General features: G+C 43.3%; 2 protein-coding genes across 4 annotated transcripts; one reads left to right on the forward strand and one right to left on the reverse strand.

The window, feature by feature from the left end:
- Positions 1 to 161: 161 nt before the first annotated feature.
- Positions 162 to 2238, reverse strand: LOC109481640 (tRNA (cytosine(38)-C(5))-methyltransferase-like). 2 transcript variants are annotated; one of them, XM_019784229.1, is made up of 2 exons: positions 2142 to 2238; positions 162 to 1902 (listed from the first exon to the last, which is right to left on the reverse strand). In XM_019784229.1, exon 2 carries the CDS (start codon positions 1884 to 1886, stop codon positions 723 to 725), a length of 1164 nt encoding a protein of 387 aa, XP_019639788.1. In that variant the 5' UTR covers positions 1887 to 1902; positions 2142 to 2238; the 3' UTR covers positions 162 to 722. The 2 variants fall into 2 exon arrangements, with proteins under 2 accessions (XP_019639788.1, XP_019639780.1); XM_019784221.1 differs by having other exon boundaries at positions 165 to 1902; positions 2154 to 2238.
- Positions 2239 to 2451: 213 nt separating this feature from the next.
- Positions 2452 to 12371, forward strand: LOC109481475 (succinate--CoA ligase [ADP-forming] subunit beta, mitochondrial-like). 2 transcript variants are annotated; one of them, XM_019784065.1, is made up of 12 exons: positions 2452 to 2534; positions 4357 to 4510; positions 5028 to 5127; positions 5671 to 5833; positions 6933 to 7035; positions 8079 to 8146; positions 9083 to 9179; positions 9842 to 10003; positions 10371 to 10513; positions 10902 to 11022; positions 11471 to 11559; positions 12029 to 12371. In XM_019784065.1, the coding sequence occupies exons 1-12, from the start codon at positions 2469 to 2471 to the stop codon at positions 12104 to 12106; spliced, it is 1344 nt and encodes a 447-aa protein (XP_019639624.1). In that variant the 5' UTR covers positions 2452 to 2468; the 3' UTR covers positions 12107 to 12371. The 2 variants fall into 2 exon arrangements, with proteins under 2 accessions (XP_019639624.1, XP_019639619.1); XM_019784060.1 differs by lacking the exon at positions 8079 to 8146 and adding an exon at positions 7524 to 7591 and having other exon boundaries at positions 12029 to 12370.
- The last annotated feature ends 11581 nt before the right edge of the window (positions 12372 to 23952 follow it).

Raw genomic sequence — 23952 nt, forward strand, 5'->3', positions numbered from 1 at the left:
CTGCTTGTCAGTGAACACAATCAAGTACAGATCTAGGTACAAGGTAAATAATAATCAGGTGTATGTGTGTGTGACAGTTTGTGTGTGTGTGTGTGTATGCATGTGTGTGTTAGTGTACATGGACGTTTTTCAACCCACACCTTCTCACAGAAGACTTGAACTCTTCTGATCCAGATCTAATGGTGAAGCTAAGGGCTTTATAGTGCAGGTAAAGCAGGAGTTGTGTGGGTGTTTCTGATGTCTACCTGCGACTATCCTACACTGGCCCTTTATAAAACCACACTAAGGTGACAAGCAAATGATAGAAGCCTCCGAATGCCTTACAAATTATTTCTACTAGCATCCATTCTGTACAGCAGAATGCAAGATTGAACGGTTACCTACTTGCAGAGGGAAACAAATGGTGAACATATATTTCACACGTATATACTGAATACTCATAGGTACTTGTAATTGATACCTTTAATGATTTCTCATCTGCCATGGAATAAAAATTATTTCATACGTAAAAACAACTGTTGGACCTGTACATGAATCATAGAAGCATTAGAATAGAAACTTACATGTACATTTTATACCAAGGATCATTTGCAGTGCCATTTAGATTGACACTTTACTACTTACATTGCAAATCTACATGTATATTAAAAAAGAGTTGAAGAGATCGGCTAATACTGTCTCTGCCATCTAAATCTTAATACATTGTTTTGAATTGTAACAGTTCATTTAACTAGCAGCTTGAAGAGCTCTGCCACCACATGGGCATTCAAGCTATTTCCCAGTACCCTGTACCGCTGCTTAGTAGTTGTAGCTTCAGGAAAAGTGAACTCAGGTGGGAAGCAATGTAAGCTAGCCACTTCCCTGGGCGAGAAAAATCTCATCTTCAACTGATGTAGGAGATCCAGCCTTTCAGACTGGTCCTCAGATTTGGCTACCTTACGAAAGATTTCTTTAGCGTCTACGTCTCTTTGAGAGAACAACACAGAGCCTGTGCCTTCAGTGTAATGTCCATATGCTTTAGTAAAGCAACATGAACGTCTAGAACTGGGTGTGACAATGTCGAGAACTTTCCAGTAGCGGTCCAGAAGCTTGTCTGGAAGAAGCAGTTGCTCCTCTTCCTCCTTAGAGTGTGTTGCCAAGAACTCGGAGATGTCTCGACAATTTGCTGTGTCTCTGTCTTCAGGATCAAATATACTATATGGACAGGGGATCTCCTGGCTGTTCTGTGAAGCAGTTTCATTGGCTGCTTCGGTTGAAGGAGAGCTCTGATTGGCTGGTGTTGCTGAGCCAATCAGAGAGTTTGATGGCATCTCTGTCATCATCTCTGACTGTTGCTCAAATGCAAATGTGAGCGGTTTTCTCTTTGCTAAGAGAAAGTACCTTAGTCTGGAATTTGGGATTCCAAACTGGTTAGGTGACAAGAGGAATTCTTGGTAGGAATAGCCACATTCCTCTAGAGTGGTAATGAGGTTATTTCGAGTTTCTGATGTCTCAAACCCTTTCACATTTTCCAAGAGGATGTGATTGGGGGGATTGGACATCCTGTGAAGGATGTCCAAGATGTACAGAAAACTCTTAGTTCTGGGGTCTGCGGTATCCCCTTTCAGACCCACACGAGTGAAGGGCTGACAAGGGGGGCTCATCATAAATACGTCCGCGTTCCACAACTCGAATTCTGGCAGTTTGATGCCAGTTATGTCCCGTTGGAGGAGGTTGATGTGTGGAAAATTGTGCCTGTAGACGGCGTTTGCAGTGGTGTTTATGTCCAGTGCAGCCACTACAGTAGCAGGCACTTTGCTCTCAAGGATAGCATAGTGCATGCCCCCCACCCCACTGTAGAATTCCACCACTCGTAGTGGCCTCGCCTGGTCGACCTCGGAGTGCATTGTATCGTACGCAAGACTGAAACATGTACAATAGTCGTTAGTAACGCTGTACACAAAAGTTGACAACAAACATGTGAAGAAAGAACAGAAACACATGCCATGTAACGGTAACCCCCCTCCCCCATGCATTTCTCCACTCACGTGAAAGAAAAGTTCTGCAAGCTATTTACAAACTATTTGGTACAACCCAAACTTACGACTTCAAAATTTGTTATTCTCATATATGTATTAACAACTTTTGACTGAATGGTTTACCTGAAAACGTACCTTTGAGTCAGAATTCTTCGTTTTTTGCCAGATTTTTCATGCGGGAACTCGCACAAGTTTTTGCCTGGTCAGAGGTGAAAGGGCAAGCTGGTTGCGTCATAAATGAGACAACAACCAAACAAAATACAATTTTCTAGCTAAATATAGCCTAAATTTGCATTATACTTGTAATATGTGTCGTATACTAGCATTTATATAATATAATTACTGTATTTTTGACGATTCTGTTAATTTTCTGACGAAAACCTTTACTTTACAACAAATTTTTGTTTGGGTTTTTGACGTGTGTATGCGGTAGAACAGAAGAGATCCAAAATGGCGTCCCTTCTGTATCGGGCAGTCTCGACCGCTGGAAGGACAGTGGTGCAAAACGGACAAAGGGTGAGTCCAGTTCCATCGAAATTCCTGTCAAATGTCGACCATGTACTGAACTTCTATTTCTGTAATTTTAAGAATTATAGCTGTAGTTTTTGACGTGATATTGCTAGTGTTATGATGGTTTATAGATGACCCCTCCCCCGACAGCAAAAATGACCTGTGTTCAGTATGTCAAGAATGCCGGTTTGACAATCTTTTAGTACATGTTTAGGTCATCAAAACTAACTGATTCGTATTATTGAAAAGAAAAATACACAGGAAAATGGACAGTATTGTTCAGATAATACAACAAGAAAAAGTATTTGACCAGTAAGTAACATGATATAGCAGTTATTTATATCCCATATGCCATGTCCTGCATATATTTAGATGACCAGATTACCTATATCTTTCAGGTGTGTTACTGTTAGGATTCGCATCATATAGCCTGCTATGATCATAGGCAAATATACAAAAGTAACGCCCTCCGCACTGGTGTTCCAGTGCTCAATCAGCGGTCGAAATTTCGTCAGCACTGGAATTCCAGAGCTGAACGGCTCTTTTCCAGAGCTGAAGCTCCCCTCAGCACTGGAATTCCAGTCCTGAAAAATATTCAGCACTGGTTTTCCAGAGCTGAACGGCTCTGTTCCAGAGCTGAACGTTGTCTCAGCTCTCGGTTTCCAGTGCTGAAGTCCCTTCAGCACTCGGTCTCCAGTGCTGAACGCGCGGCAGAGCCAGTTCAAAGGTCGCTCAGCACTGGGTCCCCAGTGCTGACGGCGGTTTCAGCACTGGAACCGAGTGCTCGTATACAAAAGTAACGCCCTCCACACTGGATTTACCAGTGCTGGGGAAGAATTCAGCACTGGAAAACCAGTGCTGACGTCCCTTCAGCACTGGGACGCTCTTCAAACCAGTGCTGACGTCTTTCCCGGCACTGGAAAATTATGTCCCAGTGCTGAGAGGTAGGAAATCTGTGCCACTCCTTGCTGTGCCGAATCACTTGTATTCCTGCCACTGAGTTTACTCTTTAATCGTTATTGAAAACCTTACGCTGTTGTGTTTCACTACATGTGGTTTTGGAAACTAAAGAAACTAAAACGGCACCTTTGTGATTATTTTCGTTCATTTTCGCAGAGAAAAATTAACACGATTATATATAGGCACCAGTATAAGTGATATCAACCAGAGATACCAGAGATTATGATATGAACCAAAGTACCAGAGATTATGAACAACTTTTTTTCTGACCCTTTTCTGACCTTCTTCTGACTTTTTTTCATGAACTCACAGCTCATGAATGCCTCAGAGACGGTGGCCTCTGCTCAGCACTCGGTTTCCAGTGCGGAACATAATTTCTTAATTCCACTTCCAGTGCTGAGACTTTTCAGCACTGGAATTCCAGTGCTGAACTCCTTTCAGCTTTCGGTTTCCAGAGCTGAATGGCTCTATTCCAGAGCTGAAGCCGCCTCAGCACTGGATTTCCAGTGCTGAGTACCACTTCAGCTCTGGTGTTCCAGTGCTGAGAAAGGAGGGCGTTACTTTTGTATATTTGCTGATCATAGTTTTCTCACTAAAAGTTTATTGAAGGTTTTGTAGCCATATCCTGAAGTGAGAACCTGTGTGTACATGTCTGTATGACCTACACCAAAAAACAGTTACTCAAGCAACTGGATATGATTTTGGAAACAGTCAGACATTTCCAAAAACCTGAAACTCCTGACCGTTTCCAAAATCACATTTTCACAGTTGTTTTACTTTGAATAACTGTTATCTTGTGTATCTTGTTACCTGGATTTCTAACCTTCACTGACATATGTCTACGACCTATATATGATATATCCCCCAGGTGTTAGGAGTGTGCCCCAATGTCCAACAGAGGAGGAACCTGTCCCTCCATGAGTACCACAGTCTGCAGCTGCTGAGGGATGCTGGGGTGGTCACTCCTCGGGGAGAGGTGGCCAGGTCTCCTGAGGAAGCCTTCGAGATCGCCAAAAAACTCGGTAAGACTAAGAGATTAGGAGAAACTCTTCTGTTAGACCTACCTAACTACACTGTGAAGGTGAACAAACGGGTACAGAAGGACAACTTTCTGCAGTTTAAGCTGGACATCCAAAGACGTAACCACTGTAGGGGTATTCTCTCTGAAAAATTATAAATTTTCACCCTCTGAGACATAAATTTCCTTATTTTTCAGGAACAAGTTTTGTAAAGTTTTCCCCCTGATAGCTTTATTCTAAAATCAAAGTTTGATTTTTTGAAGATTATGAAAGGTCACAGGTTCTTCCTAAAAAGATATATCTAAAACGATATTCTGTATCGATCATATTGGTATATCTGGTATAAACGCCCTTCGGCATAACACACCAGCTTGCAGATATATGCTGGTTGGAAGACAATGTAAGGGGCTAAATCACAGCAAAGGGGTCCAAATCATAGTGTAGGGGGCCTCTATGTTTAAACAGCCTGGTGAGAACACTGAATAGAGCAAATGACTAACCAAGTTTCTCCTATTTGCAGGAGGAGAGGATGTCGTGATTAAGGCCCAGGTCCTGGCAGGTGGGCGTGGCAAGGGATCCTTCGACAGCGGGCTCAAGGGAGGGGTCAAGATTGTCTTCTCGTAAGTCAGTCACATGTGCATCCAAACGCAATTTAACTTAAGGCTGGCAAAACAAAAAATATTGTAGAGAAATTTGTCTGATATTAGCATTAATTTACTGCCATCAGTTAAATTTTGAACTGTTTGAAATAGGCCTAAAATTAGATATGCTACATGACGGTACATGTACCACCAAGAGTACTATGGAAGTATAGGGGAAATATCATCTTTGAGATGCTTTCCCCTCTGGTCTCTCAGTCACTGACGAAAGCTAGTGGATACTAGCTGAAACGTCTGACGTTTTCAAAATCATATCCAGTTGCTTGAGTAACTGTTTTTTGGCGTATCATATTACCTGGATGTCTAACCTTCATCGACGCATCTTTGAGATGAAATTTACCTATCTTTGGTCCAGAAAACAGTGTCCTCACAAGTGTTAATAGTTTGTGTCTACTAGGTAAAAGTACACTTAATGTTCAGGTCTGAACTTGTACCTTGAACTGGCACACAGCCATAGTACGTAGCAAGAGTTAAAAGGATTTTGTCTCCTCCTATCACATACAGTCCCGAGGAGTGTAAGGACATCGCCACCAAGATGCTTGGCCACAAGATCTTCACCAAGCAGACGGGCGAGGCAGGGAGGATATGTAATGAGGTGCTGCTGGTGGAGAGGCTGTACCCCAGGAGAGAGTTCTACTTTGCTATTGTGATGGAGAGAGCGTATGGGGTTAGTATGTCCCAAACTTTTTTACCTACACCAGGGCTCAAAATATCACCTGCATATACAGGTTAGTGCAGGTAAACCTGGACCTGTGCTGGTATTTCAGATATTCTGATATCTACCTTCACCATTCCATGTACATGTACATGTACTGCATTTATATACAGATGTAGGTGTATGGGAATTTTTATTTACTACAGTCACTGTTACCATCTATGAAGACTATATTGGTACAAAAGAAATAATGGCAATGGTTTCTAGTAAAATAGTATATTTAGTATGATTCTGAGTGGTGCAAGTAACGCCTGGTGCAGGTTCTTTTCAATGTTACCTGCACACATGCAGGTATGCAGAAAATAAGCGTTGCAAGCCCTGCCTACACTGTGTGTACAAGCATTGATAGCCGAATGCTTACAAGTAGGCCATATTACATGCAAATGAGAGATCCTGGGTTCAATTCCTAGCACACCTGACTAGACATTGAGTCCTTGGGAAATGACTTTCCTCACTCCACCCAGGTGTAAATGGGTACCTGCCTTTTGTTTCGAAGAATGTCTAGGGATGGGCTCTGCTTTCCAATGCTAATATTGCCCAATACAGGGTGAATGGTTTTCAATGGGAGTCAGTTTAAAAATTTAAATTGCTCTACTAGGGCAAAAAATTGCTAAGTCACTAAGCTAAACTTGGTCAAAACACCTTGTGAAATCACCCATAACAAACAGGTAGGCTGCATAAGCTTTAAAGTCCGGAGAAAATTCTTACACAAGAACTATGACATCAAAGAGGGCTCAAAATTCTTTTTTTTTTTTTTTTGGAATAGGTGCACACATACTAGTACACATACCTCTTTAGAGCTTGCAAATGGCATTTAATATAACATAAACACAAAACTTTTAAACATTGTAATACAACAAATGTGTTACTTTTTTTTCTGATACTGGCACAATTACAATGCCTCAATGTAGATGACCCAACACAATTATAAAGGTGCACCAGTGCACCCATTGTCATAATACCAGGTGTACAGCTCCAATTTTGTGTGGAAAATCATGCACATGCACCCAGCATTTAGAATGAAAGTTTTTATGTTTGTGTATGTGTGTAGGGACCAGCCATTGTAGCCAGCTCTCAAGGTGGAGTCAACATCGAGGAAATAGCAGAGGAATATCCTGATGCCATCATCAAGGAGGGCATTGACATCGTAGAAGGTTGGTAGATATCTTATGTTTTGTAAATATCCACATTTTGTTCAAATGGCAACAGTATTACTTGTTGTTTGTGCTCAAAATGATTCTTTCAATTCCTTATTCGTATACCAACATAGCAGACATGACTGTTGAATCATTGAGAAAGATCGAAAAAATGACTAATAAGAATACAACATTATCAGGTAAATAGATTACTGGACAAAGTCAAAGTGGATTTCGATGGGTAAAGTGATTGTACCATCAAACTTGAAAGACTCAAATGTGTATTCAGTTGTACTGACACATGTTGTTTTTACCTGGTGCTAGCTTTTTTCCTTGAGTCTGACTTACTTGCCCAAGTTGGCCTGAAAAAAAAAGGCCTAGGTGTCATCCTCCGTAGTTTCTACCGGCTCCCTTATGTCACTGGCTACCACAGAGGATGGCAGCCAGGCTACAAAAAAAAATATTGTCAACCAGGTAACATGTTTTCACGCTAACCTGTTTCCCAGGGTTGTCACTTGATCAGGCCCTGAGAGTAGCGGAGAGAATGAAGTTTAGTCCCAAACTCCAGCAGGAGGTACAGTACCGATCATCCTATTCAGGGGAGGGGTGTTCTTTATTGGTATAGTTGTGTGCTGGGGCAGCAGAGAAATTTTATCCTGTATACACCTTATCATAGCTCCAGTCCTCTTCACTGTTGAACTGCTAGTATTTGGCACTCATTTATTTGATTGGCATTTCAATATTGACTTGAATACACATAAGAGCTTCAATTCGCTCCAAATTACATTGTCCTCTGCATCAGTATAGTGTGTTGAACAAGCAATCACATGTTTTTTACTCGTCTTAAAATATTTAATACCCAAAATGATTTTGGGACAGACATTTCAGTGGGAATGGGTGCTAAAACCTGAGCTACATGTAGAATAGGATGGGACAAAAAAGTATGACAGATTGCTACCCCAGCCTCTACACCAACAAAGAACGATCCCTTCCCTTTTTCCTTTGTGGTCTTATATCTGTAACTCTTCCTCTGTTGTATATCTGTGTGTGTGTGTGTTTAGGACTGAGTATTGACCAAGCCAGAGGCATAGCTGCCAAGATGAACTTCCAGAAAGATCTTCAGGAGGAGGTTTGGTCTAGAGAAGAACTGTTTGCATGTTGTTGTTGAGTCGTCAGTATTGATGCATACCTAAACCCACATTTAGGTTCAGGTCTGGATTCAAGTCCAGAGGTTTAGGTTCAGTTCCAGACTTGTAAGTCCAGACCTAAACCCATGGCATATACAAAATTGCATGTTGGCAACCTTGCTATGTTGTCTGGGTGAAACTTTGGCCACATAACATGGAGGCCGGTACTTGACGATGCCCGATGGAAATGTTTTCTTCATTTTGCAGCAAAGATTTTACAATATGCGGAAGGTTTTAGGTGGTTTGGAAAGAAAAGGGGTATGTGAAATGGTCTTTTATGGTAATAAGTCCGGACTCAGTTCTTGACTTTTAGTTTTTTTTGGACTTGAACCTAAACATTCTTACAAGTCCGGATCCAAGTCCAGTGAACCGGTATGCATCACTAATTTACCCAAATATTGGTTGACATCCCAGATTGTTTTTATAAGGCATAGAAGTATCACATGTTTTGTGTGTGGCTTGTTCTTTTCTTCTGCTGTCATGTTACCCCTGACATGTCCATGTATGGCTACAACTTGCAGTTTGATACACCCATGTCAGTTGTACATGTATCATCATTAGTATATTTACTGCATGTACAGAAACTATGTACTAAGACAAGCCATCCTTGTTTTGCATTGACCATTTGTTTTTTTGTTGTTGTTGTTTTTTTTTGTTTTTTTTTTTAATAACAAAGAAGTAACATAACCATTTGTTGTTTGCTAGCTCCCTGCTTGAAAAGGCTGAGGGTATAAGTTGTGTTTAAAAATGACATGAACTCAGAGCTTGGCAGCATAAAGCTTCAAAGTATGAAACTCACCCAATACTATTGCTTAAAAATACATACATGTGTGTATGATTTTTGTATTTCACCACTATATGATGTGTTTTATCTGCAGGCAGCAGAAATGATGGTGAAGATCTATGAGATGTTCAGTCGGACAGACGCCACCATGGTGGAAATCAACCCCATGTCAGAGGACTCTAATGGAAAAGGTGGGAACGTTTGACTTACCATGGATGCCAAGGTGCAGTAGGCCATGACAACTACATGTGTATACCTGTTTGTCCTGCTGTACTAGTTGCACATGACAGGTGGCACTGCTACACAGTTATGCTATACTTTCCTTTGATTCAATATTGTACAGTGTATTGTGTCACCCACAGTGTACTGCATGGATTTCAAGATGCAAGTTACAGCATCTAGCCCTGTTTGTCCTGCAGTACCAGTTACACTTGACAGGTGGCCCTACTGCACTGTACATACTTTACTTTTCTTTCTTTGATTCACAGTGTACTGCATGGATGCCAACTTACAACAGGCAACACGTTCATGTATCCTTGTCCTGCAGTACCAGTTACACATGACAGGTGGCACTACTACACTGTACCATACTCTCCTTTTGTGTCATCCACAGTTTTCTTTATGGATGCCAAGGCAGCAACCTACAACACCTATCTGTTAACCTGTTTGTCCTGCAGTACCAGTTACATATGCTAGCTGGCACTGCTATACTGTACTATACTTCCCTTTTGTGTCCTCCGCAGTGTACTGCTTGGATGCCGAGGTACAATAGGCTACAACAACTATACCTGCAGTCTTCTAATACTGCCACTGGCACACTGTATTATATACTTTCCTTTGATTCACTCCACAGTGTACTGCATGGATGCCAAGGTGCGTTTTGATGACAACGCGGAGTACCGTCAGAAGGACATCTTCGCCCTTCGTGACTGGTCACAGGAGGATGAACGAGACATTCAGGCTGCCAAGGCTGACCTCAACTACATCGGCCTGGATGGCAACATTGGCTGCCTCGGTAAGGAAAAAACAGTCCCTCTCTTTTTTCTTACTGCTTATTTTTTGTTATTTAGCTTCTGCTTAGCCCCATCGATGGTTTATTAGCAGATTGCACATGTGCTAGTAACAAGTGACCAGAACATACATGTAGAGAAAGAAAAGAATAACATGGAAGAGAACATATACATGTACATGTATAACTGATCTTGAGTGTGCAGAGAACAAGTGAGTTAATGTTAGTAATACATTGTACTTGTTGTACGATCTTTCTGGAACATTTGTGGTACAATCTGAAAAAGTAACCTTTTTTCAGTGCCCTGTGCACAGAAACTTTGTCCCTTTATTTACATGTGCTTACACCTGTTTTAATCTGTCTGTCTGTATAGTGAATGGGGCGGGGCTTGCTATGGCAACCATGGACATCATCAAGCTCCATGGGGGGTCCCCGGCTAACTTCCTGGACGTGGGAGGCGGCGCAACGGCAGCACAGGTTACTGAGGCCTTCAAACTCATCACTTCTGACCCTAACGTAAGTCATAGTACCTGCAGTTCCCTTCCTCATTAGTTTTGTACCTCAGGGAAACGGAGGTACTTGTTTACTTTGGTAGTACATGTAGTTTAGCAGTTACTGTAATAGTAGTAGTATCCAGTCTTTGATCATACTGCTGCAGTGGTCCCTGACACGGGTAGGCAGCAGTCGGCTGCAGGTATAAAAAATAACTCAAAAAGACTTGAGTCAGCTTACAGATATAGATGTGCCCTATGTGGCATAGACTGATTCTCGTATAGGACTGTTCAGTCATAGCTGAAGCTGTAGAGCTGTTAACAGTTTTTTACCATGATCAATACTGACAGAAGTAGGTCATATACATTGTATATTATTAGAGCTTCTGATGAGTGTTATCTGCATACCCCAGGTTCAGGCCATCATGGTGAACATCTTTGGCGGCATCATGCGCTGTGATGTCATCGCTCAGGGCATCATCGAGGCTGCCACAGAGCTGGATCTCAAAGTGCCCATTGTAGTCAGGTTGCAAGGTATGTGTTATTGCAAACACATCTGCCTGATAACATTCTTCTGAGGTTTAACTGTTTTAGATACACAAACCCTCATAGTCATACAATGACAACAATTTTCCACTAAAATAAATTCCTTTGCAGTGAAGTTGCAAGGTACATGTAAATACTCTGTGACTAGAACTTTTGCTTCTTACTATTCTTCTAATTAAGATCTACCAGTAGGTTTTTAAGTTTTTTAGACCAAGATGCATGTATTTATACCATCAAATGAAGACAAATAGTTTACCACTAAAAAAAACACAATTGGCTACAGGTCTACATGTACATGTAACTTACAGATGGTTGGCCAAACTTGTTACAATACGGGTCCAGGTTTAGGCCTGTACCTAAACCCATGTACCTGTACTTGTACCTGTACCTTAAAAGCTTAACAGTAATGACACTCCTGTAATGTCTCTTCCTGCAGGAACACAAGTAGACGATGCCAAGGCCCTGATAGCTGCCAGTGGACTGAGAATCCTAGCCTGTGACAACCTAGATGATGCAGCTAAGATGGTACGTCTATCATAAACACAATGTCATGTTTCTTCTTGAAAATCTTTAGGGTCCACCTAAATTTTTCTTAGGATCACTACAAAATTCTGTAGAATTCTTCGAGAAATTTTGCCATTTAATTTCTAAATTTTCATGTAGTACTACATTTCATACTAGTGAAATAACACCCGGGAATGATGATGATGATGATGACAAGTAAAGTAGATAGCTGACTAATTACTTGTATTGTACATCATGAAATCTTTGCTCAGGTTGTATGTTTGAAGTTTTTTGCAGTTAGCTGTTACTGCAAACACATCAAACCTAGAACATGTGCTCTTACAGTCTTTAACTGTGATACAATGTAGAAGGTATTGTTTCAAACAGTCAAACTACTGCAAATGCCTGCTTTTCTACCATACGTTTTAAGTCACTGCAAACATAAAATGATCTACAGTAATGATTTTCCTTCTTTTTTTGTCCCCATCAGGCTGTGCGGTTGTCTACCATTGTTCAACTTGCGAAGCAGACGAAAGTCGATGTGAAGTTTGAGCTACCAACATTCTGAGCATCCTATCTCCCACCCCTCCATTCTGTTGGACTGTTCCAGAATGTTGTATGTATGTATGTATCCAATTTGGGGAAGTACCAAGTAGAGAACTTTGAATTCTGGGGGGTTCGAAGACTTTTTATGTTGGCCTTTGTGGCCAAATGATATGCAAAGTAAATGAACAAATTTGTGGAGCCTTTTTGTCTTATTGTAATGATGTGTCACAAAATATTACATATACGATATACAATGTAGCAGTTACTTACTTACTACATAGATTTATTAGAAAGTCAAGATTCTGTAATACAATTACATGTATAAGGCATGTTTTAACATGTCAGTGTCTATCAATACGTACAAGATTGTGTACACCATACAAATGTGAGCAATGTAGCATGTAAAAGCACAAGAAAGGGGAGATCACAACTACAGATTATATTAGAAGAAAGTGACTAGTCACTGGCCAGGTATCATGTTTTACAGAATTGTACATGTAAGAGAAGGTTAACCTTTTGTTTTATACTGTCATAGTATTTATACCCAAAGAAACTTTTTTGGCTATGATGCTTTTCGTGCTTTTCTTCTCATTTCTTGGAATTATTCAAAAGAAAGCAGTTCTACTAGCTCTGGCATAATGAAAAAGTTTACAAAGTGTATTTGTATTTCAAGTTATATGGCTCATGATATATGGCTCAATACGGATTGTTTCTGCTGTAGAAATTGCCGAATAAAACCAGGTATGGACGTATTGTCAAGGTGACAACAATCCATGCTTCATGTTTGACTTTGTCTTCTACACGGCAGTGCATAGTGTGAATTACGTAGGGAACCAATTACATTAGAGTCATGGATAGCACATCATCAGACGTACTGTGCCTTTGTGAAAACCTGATTTTTAATGGTTCTCGTTGGATGTTGCGTCAGAATTTTCCTTCACATAACTATAGATGGGATGTCAAATACGTCAAGACAACAGTAAAAGAGACATTATGCTGACCTGCTATACACAATTCATTAAAGGTTTTGCACAGGCACAGTACATTCTGCCAACAAGCTACATGTAGGTTAGGTATAGACATCAGAGATACAACTCAAACAGCATATGCAGGTTGTATTTCTACATCACATGTGAAAGATAAGCTAGGTCAAACTTAGATTTTGTAATTTAACATTCAACATTTACACCCAAGTTTCTGGGCATGATAGAAGAGTCTAGGGCATTACAATACTGTGTTAAAGTCTCAGACACGTGATCACACACCATTGGTAATGGCGTTAATCTCTTCGTGAAGCAATGCAACATGGGAAGCCGTGAGTTCCCGCGTGAAAATCTTCAGGTTGCTGAATGCGGCTGTCGCGTGGAACTGCTCCCTCTGATTGGACCGCCCCAGCACCAGGTTCGTGTTGCCATGGTTTTGAGAGAACCCTGTGGGTTTACCGAACCCCTGGCCGACCAGGTTACCGTTGACGTAGACTCTAACCCCCAGCGCTCTTGTCCAGGTGAACGCAAGGTGGAACCAGGTGTTGTCAGGTATTTCTGAGGTGTCCACTCTCCAGGCCAGGTCTCTGTGCTTCAGGTAGACCTGAAATCAGCCAGGACACTCTTACGCTTCAAACAAATATATACAAACAAACAAACCAAAAAAAAAAGTTCTCTGACCTAGAGCTTTCAACCAGGCACTCTGGTATTCCTCATTAGACTGACCCAGTGAAGCTTGTCACGTGGCTTCTTTGAAGTGTGACGTCAACACTGGGTCAGTCTACTGAGGAAGACCAGAGAGACTGGTGGAAAGCTCTAGGTGAGAGAATTTTTTTGTGTTGGACCAAAAGTTTTAACTCTAAACATGTAACTACCAACACAGATGGACTTTCATGATATTAAAACAAACGAACCGTTAACACAAACTTGTTGGTCGGGATGTAGCTGTACTGGTTACCGGTGGCGTACACGGAAAAGCCGCGGGCGCTGCCGGTCTGGCCGCCAGAGGAGAGGAGGTAGACTCGCCCGTTGTTGGCCTCCTGGATGAATGAATGGTTTGTTTCGTGAAATACATCACAGAAATATGTGTTACATGTTTAAAGGTAAAACTTTTGATCCAACACAAAGAGGTTAAAATGTTCTCACCTAGAGCTTTCGGACAGTCACTCTTGTCTTCCTTACTACACTGACCCACTGAGACTTGTCACGTGCCTTCTCTGAAGTGTGACGTCAATATTGGGTCAAAGACATCTGGTAAACGATGTACCTTTGACCCAGTGTTGAAGCCTCACTGGGTCAATCTACCGAGCTAGGGAGATCAGAGTGACTAGTCGAAAGTTTTATGATTTATATCAGAACATTTACCCGTTTGTGTTGGAACAAAAATTTTACCTTTATACAAATACAAATTGTACATCATACGTTATCACGAAGTAATCACCTTCGGTATCTTGAGCCAGACCGACACCGTTAGCCCCTTCTGGCTACAGAGCCCGTGGTGAGAGACGCACGTCGCGCGGAAGTCTCCCAGGTCCACGGACTGCTTCAGGCTAGCGGACAGGGACACGGCGCAGTGCTGGCCGTCCGGGCCCGGGATGGTCTGCAGCACCCCGCTGGCCTGCCCCGAGCGGAGACCCACGTTGCCGTAGATGGTCTTGGAGTTGCACATGTCGCCACATGGTGACTGCTGACGGGAGGTGACAGAGCAGCCGCCGGACAGGTCCCAGTGGAAGTCAGGGTCGGCTCCTGCAAGTTGAGAGTAAAGAGTTCTTCTGTAGTACTAGGGAAAACCACCATTCCTACACATGTATGATGGATCAAGACCTAACTGCAGGCTGAATTTCATAACAATCCATAGCTTAAGCTTCTAACGTTATGGTGCTGAACGTATGCGGCAAGTCTGTTATATTCATTTGATAACCCTATTGATTGCCAATCCTGGCAAAATGTTGTGTCCTTTGGAAACGGACGTTACGACTTTTCTCATTCCATCCAGGTGTAAAATGGCTACCTGGCCTCGGTTGGAGAGCTAGCGGTGCATGCAACACAGCATTGGAAGGCATGGGCTCCACCTTCCAAAACTGTGCCCTAGACGTACTGTTGTAGTACCATCCAATAAACCTAACCTACGGCCTGAAAAAAGCTATGGGACTATCTTATCTACATATTGGTTAAACCCTTACCCAGAGCGTGTTGCAGCAGCGCCACCTGGCGGACCAGCATTACCATCATGTCCTGCAGCCTCACGTACTCGTTCTCCTGAGACTGGCAGCACGCCGCGGGGCCACACAGCCCTGTGTACGAGATCGTGTTGTCCTGGGCACGAGTCACCGTCACCATGGCAACGGCTACAACGAGAAACATAGGACAAGCTTTTAAAACCATGCTTATCTCACTCTAGGTGGAGACTGATGAAAGAGCGGTTTTCTTTAAGTAAAGGTGTCACTAAAGAAATCCAAGAAACACCTGGGCCAGGGGGTTATACATTCTAATCTTAATCCTGGCCGCGACTTAATGCTTAGGTCACAATTCAAGAAAGGGGCCCGCTCGGCGCGTGTTCGGCGTGTTTTTTGGCACTACCGAACGGGACCTAGACGGAGACCGGCGGGCTTCCCGACGGCTGCCGGCCTATTTTTGGCCCCGCGCGGTCGCCGAATCGATTTTAACTCAGAGTTAAAAACACTTCGGGCCCCGTTCGGCGAAATACGCCGAAGCGACGCCGTAACCTCACTGCCCGGGACCCGTCGGGCGGCCGAACAGGCACCTGTCTAAGATTATGACGTCACTTGTGTTGATCAGTGCATCAGATGGTCAGGAAAAGGGGGTTATAGGGAGCATATATAAACTCCTGCCTCAGATTACGTCGCACAGTTCACCACGTGTGTGTTACATCGTGTACTTGTGTGTGTTACACCTTGTATTTGTGTGTCAGAATGTCGAAGGGCAAGGGAAAACAGCCGGCACGGCTCTCTTGCCAACTTCATAAAACAGATCATAACAGGAATAGAATGTGTCTGACATTATCTCTTGTTACATCATATGCCTTCGTAATAAAATGGAATCAGAAGTTATTGGCATTTATTTTCAGTCCAAATTTCAACAGAAGTAACGATATTCAGTGGTTTTATTGCTCAATAGCAAGGAGCTGCCACGGCACACTTCCTGCGTCACTGCTGAAGTACTTCCTGCGTCACTGCTGAAGTACTTTCGAAAGTAGGCCCTCGGTTACTTTTGCGACGCACCAGTTCTGCCTGCCTCTCTTCTTCAGCTACCAATGCCAGAAGACCTACATGTAGGTTGTCACCAATCTCAATCTCAGACGGGTTTGTAAGTTGTTTGCAGGTTGCACTGAACGCTGCATCGCCAACTTCAGTCTACTCTTTACTTGACGTGTACTCTTTACTTGAAGTGAACGGTAGCAGGCAGTGCAGCGCTTATATATGTACCTGCTCAAAAACACGAGAGGAGCCCGTCGGGATCCCGCCAGGAACCCGCCAGGGACCTGACAGCTGCCCGGCCGAACTGTAAGAGCCGGTCGGCACCCTACCACACGCCGCACGGGTCAAGACGGGCGACTGACCTGGCACCGGACGGGTCCCTGACAGAAACCGGCCGCAAAAGTTTATGAATATTAATGAGAGCCGCCGGCCGGAGCACAAGCAGGCCCCGACAGGGAGCCGTAAAGGAACATTTAATTGTGACCCTGACAGTACGGCGCACGCTCGGCGTCATGACGCCGGTCGGTGTCTACGCCGAGGACATGCCGAACGGGCGCCGTTTCAAATGTGACCTAAGCATAAAGAAAGATGGGCAGACATGAACCATCTGGTTCGGTGAACTCTAAAAATAAAAGGGTCAAGGGAAGGTGACTTTTAAGGAAAGATAAACTTTGAACTCTGAGGTATTCGGGACGACATGTCTGTTGTTGTAACTGAGCCGCCAAATGTTGGTGTATTTTGGGTACGTTGAAACTGTAGACACTTAGAGTAAGGGTGATCTGGTTGACTGAAAACGTGTGCCGCATTGTACTTGTGCTAGCTACTTCTAACGTATGAAGCATCATGCTTTACCTCTATTGAGGATGACAACTTTACCTTCAAGGCATTGTCCTTGTTGAACTCGGTTGAATTTCGGGAACTGTCGTTGCTTACCCCTACTACCACAGACATGAGGTTTATAAGACCGTATTGGATGACAACCCAAGTATGTGTACTATCAGCCAATGTAATGGGAGATAACGAACGGCCTTTATCTGCGGGTATGTTTTCAATACAAGCCTGCCCTTGGAAGAGTGTAATGACTGGACGTTTTAGCGTATCTGTATCAGTATAGCCGGTATAACCGCCCTTCGGCGTAACACACCAGCTTCGCAGGCACGCGGCGCGGCGGCAGCTAGCTATATCACACCGAACGACTTGTTACACTCATTCTTTGCACATCTAATTGCAGGAGTTGTTTAAAGCTTTCTATAGCTAGTATCGGTTCATTGATAGCCTTCTCCAGATAGTCATCCAAGTTCCCGACCTTCTCTGCGGGTATGTTTTCAATACAAGCCTGCCCTTGGAACAGAGTAATGACTGGACGTTTTAGCGTATCGGCTCATTGCTAGCCTTCTCTAGATCTCCCTCCCGGTTCCAGGCGGTTAAATCCGACCCTGATGATGGCCTAGGACAAAAATGTTGTGTTTCCTGTTTCAGTCCTGAAAAAATCAGGGTCGGTAGGTAGGGATTATCTTTTCTTTTTAGACTTCAGTGACATCTATATAGGGGGACTGGGGTCCAACTTATACAATACGTTTAAAAAAAGTAAAATTAGCATGAGGACACTTTTATTTTCAATGTCAAAGTTAGAAAACCAATTGTACAACGTTTTAGCTATCACTCAGGTGTCAGATCATGGAGTTAGAAAAGGTTGACCAGCTCGAATTTATGTCTCTTGCAGGAGTCCATCCAAAAAAATGTCTAGGGTCGGCAGGTTTTCTAGGGTCGGTCGGGAAGCAAGAAACACAACATTTTTTCCTAGGCCTGAGCCGACTGGAGCCGGCCGGATTAAAGACTCTATCCTTGACTTACTTGTGGCGACTGCTGGCCTGACAATACTGCGGTAATGAACAGTCTTGGGGGTTGGACGGGCATCGTGAAATGCCAAGGCGAGAGCCTTTGAAAACACACCGTGGCTAATGAAACGTTTCCAATCCATTTGGTACGGGCAAACTTAGCCTCGGTCCACCAGGCGTTGCTGAAGGGCGTTAGGGTGCTATAGAATTTGGCAAAAATAGGGTCTAACTGGCTGGGGGAGTGGATATCGTCTCGGGTAAATGAACTCCAAGTGGCCAAACTCCCCTGGCCAGTTATTCTTTCTATTTGGCTACGCTAGCCTTCCTGAAGGGCGTTAGGATGGCAAAAAATCGGCAAAAATAGGGCCTGACTGGCTGGGGAAGTGGTTTGCCGTTAGGATATCGTCTCGGGCAACTTGATGAACTCTACAGTGGGTAAACTCCCCTGGCCAGTCATTTTGGCTAAGCTATAGCCTCCACCAGGCCTTCCTGAAGGGCGTTAGAATGGCAAAAAAATCGGCAAAAATAGGGGCTGGCTGGGTGGGTGAGTGGGTCTACCGTTAGGATATCGTCTCGGGCAAATGAACTCTACAGTGGCCAAACTCCCCTGGCCAGTTATTCTTCTTATTTGGCTACGCTAGCCTCCACCAGGCCTTCCTGACGGGCGATAGGATGGTAGAAGTCTCCACAAAATGTATAGGGTCTGACAGTCTGTCCAGGGGAGTGGGGTCGGACAAATTAACTCTAGCTACGGTGGCCAAACTCCCATGGCCAGTTATTATCTCTATTTGACTAAATTTCACTGTTTTTGACGACCCCGCTTTGTTAGTCTGGTGCAGACTAGGCAAAACTTCAGCTACGTCTCCATGGGGTCAAGAGAATAGTGTTTGAGTCAAAGGACGGATCATTGTTTGAAAGAGACGTGGTTTCAACGGCTTGACAAATGAGAAGGCAAAATCAAGGCCAATCGGGCATGTCATTTGCATGCATGTCAGTTTGTGATGTTTACTAAATAAATGGATTACGATGGCACCTCACAATCTAGCCGGAATGGTGTTTAATCCTGTTATTGTCAATCCTTCATAAGGTTGGGGCCGAAATGGTGTTAAATGGCTTTGTCAAGTTTTCGTTAAAAGCAAGTATGACGAACTCAGTGATTTCTTAATGTTTTAAATACAACTGAACGTATTAATCTTGAGTGAATTAATAGAAAATGACGACTTTAATGGGAGAAAAGATTAACTTCTCTTGACTCCGATATACTATAAGATACTCCCACGTACTTAATTTAACGACTTTCTGGTTCATGTAAGCAGTATAATTCTCAATGATGGGTAACAGAGTCTCGTCTTCGGATACGTGAGTATCTTGTTTGTCTTGCCCTGAGGATACAGCGAGGAAGGTGAGAGATGACCGAAACAATCGATTTTGTCACTGTCTTCTTATCCTAGTCACAACACTACTGGCCTGGTTACCCTGATTTCTACCAGATAGAAGTTTGAGACGTCAAAGATTTTGGCAAAGCTCGATCTTTTGGATAGGGACAAATCAGAAATGACCAGAGGGAATGTAGGGAGAATTCTAACGAACTTGAAGATGATGTAGAGAGTCATGGTGACCCGGTGTGCTTGGTTGAGAACATTGAGCCATGGCAAGGCGTAAATTGTACTAATACTAGCCACTTGAAGACGCAGCCGGCATTCTTTATGTCGATCGAAGTTTACTGTTTGACCTTTTTTTGTCTTGTTCTGCGATCACTACCGTGATGCACAGGGCAAGTATACGTGGATGATATCCTGAATCTCGAACCAAGTTGTTCAAGGTTCATATCCTAAGTATCGGATCGGATATACAGTACCTTAAGCAGTGCCATTGTAAGCAAACAGATCAACATATCAGCTTAGGTGATGGTGTTAGCCTTCATTTTGTCCTTTTCAAAAGGAATTAGGAGATATGCCCTATTGAATTCCATCCACTAAACATGAAAACAAACATAGCAAGGACATAACCCATGTCAGTGGCACTAGTAGTGTAACACTATGCACATGTCCTCTTTAGGGGCATTGACTCCTTTGTTGAAACACCTCAGCGCAGGCAACGGAGTAAAGAGTGTTAGTGCCAGTAATTTCCAAGCAGATCCTACGGAGGCAAGGCAGTATCCATTGGCCAAGGACTCTGTGACCATTAGCCACCGAATAATGGTGACTTCTTGGCCTATGAATACTACCTTCCCAGTCTGTATCTGTATCGGTGTAGCCGGTATAACCGCCATTCGGCGTAACACACCAGCTTCGCAGGCACGCGGCGCGGCGGCAGCCAGTGTAGGATCTGCTTCGATATTAAGTGCCAGGTTGTGCCCGTTTCAAAGCGCTTAATTATAGATGCCCCGGTACAGCGTGTTTTTTCTAGAATCCGTGCTGTCCCAAAGTCCACCACATTCCGATAAATTGGATCCGTGAGAGTTTTTTCTTCTCTACATCCTGACCCTGTCCCACAGTTTTAACCCTTGAGATTATGCTAAAGTACCGAAAACCTTTTCGGAAAGGACTTTTGTCAGGCGCTGCTCATGTGAAACCGGGTGACTGGATTAGGGTTAAGTGAAAGTTTGCACGCAGTAGACGCTGTTCAAAGTCCTTCTGAATGTTGGTTCGTAGCCTTCAAAATCAATCGGTGTAAACCCGAACCGCGTTATTCTGATCTACCAATGTATTTGTATCTGTATCTATATCTAGTGCCCAATTGAGTTACAAAAGGTATGAATTTGAGGAGTCCATATCATCATGCAGTTGATATATCATACAATTGATGTAATAAGTCAACCAGTCTTCAGAGGCGGCTGAAAAGAGTGGACATTAGCCAAATAGACGGATAACATGCCAGGGGAGTTAGTCCGCTTCAAGAGTACATTTTGCCGCTTTCCGAAGCCTGATAGACTACTTGTAGAGGCTAGAAAGCTCTCGGGTACTAGGTACAGACGGCTTTCTTCACTCGCACATCCTGACATGTTGGCAGCTGGTGTGTTATTGCGCGGGGGTCTGGTCAAACCCATTAATCTTCAAGCAGATACAGGGTTTCTAACGTCTGTTGTTTTTGCGTCGTTTTGTAGGTCGTTCTAGTGGTTCACGTTTGTGTAGCTTGTGCCGCAAATACACCTAGAGCGCCAAAAAAGACGTGCAAAATAAACAGGAGCCACACATGTTCCTAAGGATTATTAGCTTACGCCGTCCCGTGGCGTGTTCACCATTCAGAGCTAGCGCTAACCGTGTAAGAGTGCACCACAACAATTCGCACATTAGAGAGGGGTCAGTGCGACCGAGTGCGGCCGGCTCGTGGGAGGAAACTGTCGGAATTCCCCTGCCGACTCCCGCTCATTTGTCTGCCGCTCCGCTGTCAGAGTGAAGTACATCCGTTCTGACAGATTCCTGCTACTTAAATCGGGATTTATCCCTCTTGCTGCGCGTTTGGAAGTCTTCTTGTGTACTGAACGGCGCGTTTCTTTGATACTGACGCATGCTATAAAAACGCGATTCGACCCCACTGATTCATACCTTCTTTCCCCAATTCTATCGCTCAAAGGTTGCACTACGGTCTCTAATTAAGTACGCGTGGTGTGCTAAGATGTTTTTGTAGGTTAACAGTCATTTTTTAAGCTTACAGGAAAGAGAAAAGGCTGTCGGTAGTTCAAAGCTAGCGAAGTAAGAAGTCTACCTTGTATAATGTACTTTCTTTTGCATCGGGGGTAATTATATCATTAGTCACGTAAAGATCCTACAGGTGTCCAGTCATCTTTTAATTACTATAATTATCATCTTTTAATTACTGTAATCCTCCAGACGGTGACAAGTGGTTGTTGCAGACATGACACGTGATCCGTCACTTCCTAATCTCCAAGCAGAAGTGCGGTGGAAGATCGTAAAGTTTTCTGACACAGCAAACAGACATGCCGGTCAGGAAACGTTACTTTCTACCGCAACATCTGCTTGGAGATTAGTCATTTCCCTCTGCATAGTTGTATACCTCACATATAGCGGGAATTCGTCTAGACTTAGGAAACGGTAAGAACTGTAAAACTGCCCTCTTCCGGATTTAACTGAAGTAAATGTCATTGGAGATTAGTTGATGTAACTATACGTTAGCCAATGGGAAGTATGACCTGTTTGGTGCAACGCGACGACTCTTAGTAATAGATTGAACAAGCCAGAACAAAAACCAGTAATCTGAAAAGCATTCTGTTTTATGTACTGCTTGTGATGCACATCAGTTTGTCACTTTTCTAATAGGTATCTTTCTCTTCATGTGTGTGTGTGTGTGTGCGTATGTGTGTGTGTGTGTGTGTGTGTGTGTGTGTGTGTGTGTGTGTGTGTGTGTGTGTGTGTGTGTGTGTGTGTGTGTGTGTGTGTGTGTGCGCGCGCGTGTGCGCGCGTGCGTGCGTCTAGCTCTCTATTTGGTCCATGATTCGAAGCATAGTAAAGACTACGTACCTTGTATGACCATGACCGTTAGTACATACAGCAGTCCTCCCTTTACACACTGCATCATAGCTTGTTGGCAGCGAAGGCTTATCTACGCACGAAACAAGTGTTCACACACGTTAATCACTGCAGCTTCTCGCTGTCACCACTCGCGTCCTAAGCTCGCCCGTGGACTAGTGTCGGCCTGACTCGACTTCTGCGTTTTATATACTGTAGACGCCGCTGTTGTTTCCGGTCCGAACAAGTCTGATACCGGTACGGATGAGCTGGTCAAAACTGCTAGCGTGTTACGCCGAAGGGCGGTGATACCGGCTGCGCAGCAGGTATACGGATATTAAATGACGAATACCACTTCCTCTACTCGCCGTCCGCGATCCGGGCCAAGGAACTTCCTGTTATCAGCCTTGTGTGACGATAGTTTCAGGACGATAGTTTCACGGAGAAAAGACGGCCTTGTCGGTCTGTTACCTACACTTACTAGTATTCTTTGTGGGGTCCGCCGAAGCTTTGTTTGCATCGTCTGGGTGACTACGAGTATTGTGAGTGCAGTTAACAATGTGATCGCAAGGAGGCTCTTCTACGGGTTCAGAGAAGTGTATGTTCACTCACTGGAACATACATTGGATATTAAAGGATGTATGTTTTTTATGTGCCTGAAGCTTTATGATTAAACTCAACAAAATTATACCAAGGAGGTTCAAAATCTTCATTACACTCAACGATTGTGTGCTTTACAACCTACATTGTATAGCAACAACATGCCCATACAGTTTTTTTATTATTATTATTTTTTATTACAATGGATACATACATCACATACAATTTAGAAACATTTAAAAAATCATCATTGTATCATTACATCAGTTGTCCAATTCCTGGACATGGTGTGAGGGAAAGAAGGATGCGAAAACATGCACATACAGTTCTAGGAAACGCCTTTAATTTATAAAAGACTAATGTACATGTGAAATAGTACTGGGGAGTAGAGGATGACACAACTAGTCTCGTGTTTGAATAAAGAGCCACACCTTGAGCATGTTAAAGATCCCACCACACATCGAAAATATGTGAGTCTATCAAACCTGGTCCGGTCTTGCATGGCCTGTACTTAATGTATAAAACTGGCCAGTTTATTGAAGGTACCTAATCTCCAAGCAAATCCTACGGTAACAAATATCCATTGGCCAGATGAATGGCTAATGGACACTCCACTGGTCAATGGATACTACCTTGCCATCGTAGTATCTGCTTGGAGATTAGAAGGTACCGGTCAGTGACCTGACTGACCACTGGGGTCATGATAAGTGCAGAAGGACAAAGGTCACTTGGAAATTAGGTCATTTTAGCCACACTTTGC

The sequence above is a fragment of the Branchiostoma belcheri genome, unplaced genomic scaffold (genome assembly GCF_001625305.1).
Source record: "Branchiostoma belcheri isolate BF01 breed outbred unplaced genomic scaffold, Haploidv18h27 scaffold109, whole genome shotgun sequence".
In the NCBI taxonomy this organism is placed as follows: domain Eukaryota; kingdom Metazoa; phylum Chordata; class Leptocardii; order Amphioxiformes; family Branchiostomatidae; genus Branchiostoma; species Branchiostoma belcheri.